Source organism: Pinus tabuliformis, chromosome J, assembly GCF_031772625.1.
Source record: "Pinus tabuliformis cultivar Carrire ecotype Pingquan chromosome J, CPIR1, whole genome shotgun sequence".
NCBI lineage: Eukaryota > Viridiplantae > Streptophyta > Pinopsida > Pinales > Pinaceae > Pinus > Pinus tabuliformis.
This window is the reverse complement of record NC_142295.1, coordinates 684825125-684833216: the sequence shown is the minus strand read 5'-3', so window position 1 is coordinate 684833216 and position 8092 is coordinate 684825125. Positions and strand designations below refer to the sequence as shown.

General features: G+C 37.3%; 1 protein-coding gene and 1 pseudogene across 1 annotated transcript; both read right to left on the bottom strand.

Moving 5' to 3' along the window:
- Positions 1–3730: 3730 nt before the first annotated feature.
- LOC149228678 (uncharacterized) lies at positions 3731–4537 on the bottom strand. The gene has a single exon (XM_089380836.1). The coding sequence runs from the start codon at positions 4535–4537 to the stop codon at positions 3731–3733; it is 807 nt and encodes a 268-aa protein (XP_089236962.1).
- Positions 4538–4556: 19 nt separating this feature from the next.
- LOC149228677 (lysine-specific demethylase JMJ27 pseudogene) lies at positions 4557–6506 on the bottom strand (annotated as a pseudogene).
- Positions 6507–8092: the final 1586 nt, after the last annotated feature.

Below are 8092 nucleotides of genomic sequence, written 5' to 3'. Positions count from 1 at the left end.
TCGTCTGCAGATGGGGAAGATTTTTGATCGCACACACAGACATTTGAATTGCAGAGATGGAAGTACAAGAGACAGGGACCATAGCAACTTCCTCCCACTCTAGCGAGAATCATTACATCCCGTCGTATACCCTACCAGATTCCCAGTCGTTGCAGATTTCGTCATAACCTGTCATCTCAAGGTTAAAATTATATTAAAACACCTGTGACTATTGACCTTCCAAAAAAATCATAAAAAATTTGTTCTTGGCACTTCTGCACTTGCTAAGACAACGATGAAGCAAAAAATACTAGTTGTGGCTGAGCAGTATACGGATATCTACACCGCAACCGAAAACCGGGTGAATCTAGCCGATCTTGCATTGCAAAACCTTGATAGGGGTATAACGATTTTATCAATATGATACATATGTTTGTATAGTTTTTTATTTTCTTAATCATATGACGAAAACCAGAATACAAGAATATGGGTTTCAATGCTTCACAACTGTTAAGTTCTTGAGGCTCGGTTGCAACTTGGAGAACTAGGAATATTTTGAGAAGAGTATATATTTTTTTTTCAATCCATGTCCTTGCCTTGCAGGACATTGAGAGGGGTATATAGATTCTTCTCAATGGAAAACAATTGCTGTTTGTGTGGTTGTTTATGATCTTGCCATTTATTCACGTATTTTTGTAATATGTAAAAAGTTGCAACCTCATTAAATGACACTTACACAGCTATAATACACCAATGCTACCTCTAGAGAGATAAAATCAGCTGCGTTCATATGATTCCTCAGTGCTCAAGATACTGGCACATTGTATACAAATAATCGAAGGGATTATCCTTCGCTTTGACAAGTGAAATAGCCAGTAAACTCAAGGCAGCAATATCAAGATGAGTCCATATGTGCTATTAGATTGACTTGGTAAACTGATATCTTGTTGTCTGTTCAGATTGTTGGGGCTACCTTTAGATTCTTTCTTTTTGATTGTACAGACTTTAAACACATACCCAACCCATTTCCTTGTAAGCATTACTAAGCATAGGATGATAATATAGGGCATTTTCTTGGATCGGATTCCAGCTTAGTTATTTCCTCTGCTTTTGGGCATATGTAAAGTTAAGTGCATTTTAATGGAATGTGATTGCTTGTTTCTGTGTTAAGATATCTGCAAATTTCCTTGCTGACACTTTCACATCAATGTAGGAGAAGTCCTTATAATCAAATGGGTATTTATCCCAGGAGTTTATTCTTGCGCATTCTCACACTTTCAAGGCTTGCATATGTGCCATAAATCATAGACAAGTACCCAGACTTGGAAGAAAACTCAAAGTTAGAACCTCTTTTGACAGCGTATAGGTCCTCCTCATAAGACAATTGTAGAGACTTCTCCCTTCAACACGGTTATGGATTTGTTGTAGAGAAAGACTTGGTTATGGATTTGTCTGTCTCAAAAAACAAAGGAGGTTTTTATATCTAAATATGGAGGGAAGTAGGGCCTTTTTTGGGAAAATTTGCTTTCAATCTCATAATATCCGACCACTAGATTTCAATTTTATTCTTCAATATGTTATTTAAAACCTCCCACGACATTTTTCATTTAGTGTAATAGAATTTGGCCTTTGTTCCCAAAAATATTTTCTAAATAGAGTGCCACCATTTACCAGTCCTAAAATTTGAGTGATTTCCTCAATATTGTTTCAATTGTAACATTTAGGATTAGCTTTCTGTTTGCATCATCTTTCATGCCAACATTAGAATTCGATATTCTCCTTTCTAATGCCAGCCAATTGTTCTTAAATATTCCAGCTATTGTCACAATTATCTTTATGTCATCTTGCATACCTGAAAGATATACTAGGGTTAATTATATGTTGCAACATTACAATTTTCATCAGGCTTAGAATTAATAATATATAAAACAATATAATGATAGCTGGCCAAACCAAAATTTTGTACTCTACCTACATCATCTCCATGTCTGATTTCTCAATATTTCCATGCATTCTACAGGCGTAAAGCAAGGAATTGTAAATACTTGTGAAAGATAGATTTTCAATAACACCATATGCATCATTCATGCACCCACTTAGACTGTAAAGTTTAACCAAGGGCATATTGCATTGCTCTAGGGAAAATTCCATAATATTGACTTATGCATTGAAAATAATGTCATTTCTCATCAAGTAAACCTGAATGGCTACAGGAAGAAAAAACACCAAGAAAGTGACATGATTGGGCTTGATGTGCTATGCTTAACCGTTTCAGAATGAAAAAGCTGAATATTATTATATGAGAGATATAAAGTTCAAAATTTACATCATATACACTCCCATTTGCAGAGAAAACCAGATGAAATCACCATGGGAGAATTCCAGTGAATAGCTAAGGAAAATTTGACTGAAACATAGTGTTCTGGGAGATCTCCAAAACAAAACATGATCACATAGAGAAACAGGAAACATATGGATGTACAGAAACATCATGTACACCATCCATAAACAAGATGATAAAAGAAATAGCCACATAAAGATCAGAGACCCGTCCATGGAAACCTGTGAAGAAAACAGAAATGAAACTAGAAGTTCGGCAAAATAAACTCTTGTATATGATAGCTTACTCCCTCAGATAGAACCTGCAAAAACCAAAAACCAGTAACATCCTGTAGACATGTTTTAGACAGTGAATCTACCAGATAATTTTTGTCTCTATGAATATGGTGGATAGAACTACCAACCATGGAATCCCAGAAAAAACTGATCCTCCCCATCCAGCCAATCAAATGTGGAACTGTAATATGGATCTTACCAGAGATGTAGTCGACCATAACCTTCGAATCCCCAAAAATGGAAACATGATGTAGATTAAGGAAGAGGAAAAATTTTAATAACCCTGCGAGAGCCATGGCCTCACCTTTACTATTAGAACCACTCCCCCCGTTCCAGTGAATGGAGAACTGAGTGCTTTCATCTACCATGATCAGGATGCCACAACCACATGTGCCTTACTGTTCCGCACCGTCAAAATATGCCTTTGGGAAGGGAGAGATTTCCAAATATTGTTCAATGGATTTGCCCCTTCTTTGGATAATAGCTTTCTGTGGAAGGGCTTCATAAGTAGCAACGATTTTAACAAAGATTTCTGAGCTAGCCATTTTTGAATCGTTAAAAATGATGTAGTTTCGCCATTTCCAGTTGTGACACAGGGTAGAGATATTATCCTTCGCCAATTTAACTTCTGTACGCTGCACCAGAGGAGCATATCCATTATTGAAGCATGTGCCTTGAGTTTAATTCCATAACTGTTCTCCAAAAACTGCCAAATTTGCTGAGAACGATAGCATCTTATGAACAGGTGATCATTATTTTCCCCTTCAGATCTGAACAGAGGACATATGCCTGGACCGATCCATCCACACTTCCTCAAATTCTCCCAGGTTAAAATCTTATTATGAAAGATGAGCCACGCGAAGTGTATCATTTTCGATGGACAACCATCCTTCCAGTAAATGTGAGGAAATATCGGATTGATCGGGGATCGTTTTGATTGCAAGATGTGCTGATATACTTCTTTGACCCTTATATTATTCATCTCCTTTGAGTGGCTCCATATTAAAAAGTCAGATTCCACATTGCGAAATATTCCACAATTCCTAAGACTCACCCTTATGAGATCCCACTGATTTGCTATCGAGTGAGGCATCTGAAGTGTTTCTATGCTTTTCCATAGTGGAATAGGCCCCTGTCATTCATCAATCAAACTATCCCAATAGAAATATCCCCTTATGTGGAAGAAATCCAAAAGAGATTCAGGAATTTTAGACACCCCGCTGCTTCCCTTAAAATGATCTTTGCCAATAAGAATCTTGCTACCATTTTGAAAATGCCAGATATGATTCTTCAGAAAATAAGATTCAACCTTGCGGAGGCTATTCCAAATAGATGATCCATATGGCACCCCGATCATTCCTTTTCTGTACCAGAAAATAAAATCCTTCCTTTTTAAATATTTCGCCTGAATCATGTTACACCATGGACCAACACCATGAACATCTCTCCACAAAGATTTGCATAAAAGGGCCCTTCCAAAAGATTGCATATCAAGTAAGCCCCAACCACCCATGTTCTTTGGCAAAGAGATGCTGGCTAATTTTGTGAGATGAAACTTCCTCTTGTCTGCTTCGCCTCCCCAGATGAAAATGGCAGACAATATATTCAATCTTTTAACAATGCTTACACAAATAGCAAATAAATGAGCCCAGTAGACCATGAGCTGGTTCAAAACTGATTGTATAAGAACTACTCTTCCCGCCAGTGTTAGACACTTGAATTCCCATGCTGATATCCTTCTGTGGAATCTGTCAAGGATCCAACTCCAATCAGATTTTTTGTAGCCATTTGCTTTGATCTGGAAACCCAAATACTTCATACCACAGCTGATAGGTTGCACTTTGATTCCAAATAGTTCTGATAACCATTCTATAGCTTCTTGATTATTTTCATTGTGATAAATTGCAGATTTCTCATTGTTGACTATCAAGCCCGTAGCCATCTGAAAGTTTTTAATAATTTCATAGTAACATGTCCAGGTAACCCTTCAAGTTTCTAACTTGATGAGGACATCCAGCTGGAATAAAAACTGCCTCACCAAGGTGTTGTTCAAATGTCCATGGCTCTACTTGGTATTCCTCTTTCAATTTCTTTTTATGACCTTCATTCAAGTAAAAAGTTTGATCATGAATGGGGTGGACAACCGAATCAACTGATACATTTCTGCTATATCTGAAGTCTTGACAGTGCTTTAATAAATAATCCTGTAACTTTGGTATGTCCTCTCTCCGGAAAATGTCCCAAAGAGCCCCACCACGTGTGACATCTAAACTATTCTCTCTATTGGCAATCCTTCCTTCCACCTTTGTTGGTATTGTACCAAGATCCTTTTGTTCACTACTATGAGCTTTCCACTTTTCTGAACCATCATATTTTGCTCCATCTATATCCCAATTTTGCTCTTCCATATAATCAAGAGACTTTGCCCTCAAACTAGATTCAATGTCATTATCATTAAGGCATTCATCAATAGTTTGACTTGAAGAAAATTTTATGTTGCTTTGAGACACAAAAACATCAAATGATGATGCCTCAATTTTAGTTGTGTTTCCTCTCTGTTCTTCACCAAATGAATTTCCAATCCTATCTGAGTCTTCATAGAGTTCTTCCGAGTCTAATGCTCTTAATGATCTTTGAATTTTATCTATCTTAAGTTGCTGCCACCCTGGGAACTTGACTTCAGCTGTATGAGTCAATACATTTACCACATCATACATATCATAGTGCAGCTTAGTAACAGAATCACCTCGGCCAAGTTCTTCACTTGTCTCATAAGAAATGTAAGTTATGGGTCCTATATCAGGCTTTAAGCAATTATCAGGAAGCCTTGCTGTCAGATTAAGAAGGCCCCATTCAGGATGTGTGTACTCATGAAAGGGCAATGCATTAATGAATTCAGCTCTATGGCGTGGTAAACGTTCTTCAAAGAAATTTCGTGGTGGCCAATCCTTCAGCTTCAACATCAAAGGCCAACCATTTTTATGCATTTGACCATCTGCGTACCCTTTGAAAAATTGGTTGACGCTGATTTCAATTTCACACCAATTTAAGCAATCAATGGCCTTTATCTTTGTCTCCTCATTAAACTTGTCATTCATAGTCTCTCGAACAGGCCGCAACATGACCAATGGGTCCCAGCTCAGACTGGAAGTGCCTTCAAGAACATTCTGCATAATGATCGGTTGACCTCTAATCCAGTGTTTCTGGGAATGCTCAAGGCCTTCTTCTTTAGTATCCTGTACAGTTGGACAGTACAAATAATTGTCACTGTTGTCCTTCCTATGAGCTACTTGGTGTAAATTCCTTTCAGAATATCCATTTTTCCCATAAGAACCAGACTTGAAGCATGAGGTACAGGAGTGAGAAATTTTCAAGCCCTCTGCGACTTTGCAGCTGCTAGCAATTTCCTCTGCCTCTTTGTCAAGTTTTGCAATCATATTCATTCTATAAATGCGTTTTAATTCTAATAAATGACAATCACAGCCACCATATTCCTTTGGAGGGCATGGAATGCTACCATCACTATTAGCCTTCCAATCTGGTAATCTGTCTGTAGGGTCTATAGTGCTATTGCTAGTAAACTGGGAGTGAAGCTCCCAACCTGATCTTCCGCCCGACACCTTTGTTTGCTTATTTCTTGGTAATCCCTCTCTAGAATAACCTCTATCTGTATACTGTTGTTGGGCCAATCCTGCTTTACCACCACCTGGTTGACAACCTTCTCGAAGCCCCGAACAACAACTGAGACAAAGATCATATGAAAAATATGGGCATTTCCGATGGTAATTAACAATTGATGTCTTGCAGTTGTCACAGAACAGATGCTCATCTGCATTAAGTTTGGCTTTAGGAATCTCCAGCTTTATTGTTGGTTCACCTAATGCCTTATTATTATATTTCATAACAGACATCCAAGAATATATGTGTGACATCAATTTTCTTGATTGCACATCAATTCTATCTTTAGCAGAAGAATGTGCTTTTAGCATTGAGAAGACGTGATCGTTCAATGTTCTCGACTTCTTTGCATTTTCCAGATCCTACCCATAATTCGTTGGTTTTGATGTTTCTCTTGATGTCAAATATGTTATTACTACATTATCCACTTCTACAGCATTAATATTTGTATACACAAAGTCAAATAGGTCAAAGTGAAGTTGTTGACAAAGAAAGTATATTATTGTACAACCTCCCCAAGCTACTAAATCACCAAATCATTGTTGATTTCCTATTAAATCTTCAACCATCTCTCCACAAAATACAAATTTAAGGCTGCTATAAATCCAATAGAAATCTCTTGAGGAAGTAATGTCGATGAAACCTTTATTTAGAGTTGGATCCATTTATCACGCACCATGTCCAAGGCTACACTCATGAAAGCAAGAGTGTAGTCTAAAACACTTCCTATCTGTATATTGTTGATATAGAATGAATAAGTTGCTTCAACTTGCTTGGACATGGTATGAATGATGATGGTTAGAAGCAAAGTGGATGTGACAAAACTTCATTTGTTGCAGCATTAAAAACAGTTACAATAGAATTTTTACCACCTTCCAGAATTATTTTCTATTTTCATATGGAGCATATAGATTAAGGATACAAAATCTTGTCAAATAACCTCGACAATATCCCGATAAAATGATGCCAACGAAGGATTTGTAAGCCAAAAGGGAGAAAATTTTGGGATTCCATATAGCGGAAAGACCTCCAGAATTCCTTAGTGGATTGGTTGTGTGGACCGCGCAATTTGGGCATAAAATCAAGAGGATATTCTGAGCTTTGTCCCTATCTACCATTGTTTTCTGTAACAACACCAAAGTAGGCTTTCTGGTTTGAATTATATTATGCAGTGTTCGACAAGGCTGTAGTGATCCAAAACTTCTGATATTTAATGACATGATCCCCAATTAGATTGGGTTGCTACGGGATAGTCTTCTATAAGGACCCGTGAATATGAGGTCTTTGTTTCTTCGTATTAGTAATAAGAAGTTCCTAGATCAATGTTTGGATAGAGAGTTGCTTCATTGGTTTCAGAAACGTAAGTGTTGAGCTCTGACCCAACTCCATTACATGATGATATATTTTTGTATTTAGTATCCTTTTTCTTCTTAGTTGATCCATTTCTAGGGAAATCCATATTATTAAAAGACTTTGTCTCCTGAAAAAGATCTTCTTAACTGACAACGATTCGAGGCCCAGTGATTCATCCATTTTTAGATTTTCCACATCAACATCAATTAAGACAGGGGAAGTATTTGCTTGTATATTATCATGTTGAGAAGGATATGTTGCATAAGGCCTCACTTTTGGATGTCAACTGGGTTCATTTCCTTTTGTAATATATCGAATTTGGCCAACCTCCGGAGTGAAATTTTTATCTTCATTATTCGCCGAGTTTCCCCGTCCATATGGCCTATCTTAGGAATCTATTTCTTGAGTATTAATTCCTGGAGTCGACATACTCTTATCCTTTCTACTACTATTGTTTATAGGAACT

Bases quoted from the DNA above. Each gene is read 5' to 3' on its own strand.
- LOC149228678 (XM_089380836.1), bottom strand. From the start codon at position 4,537: ATGGCTACGGGCTTGATAGTCAACAATGAGAAATCTGCAATTTATCAC.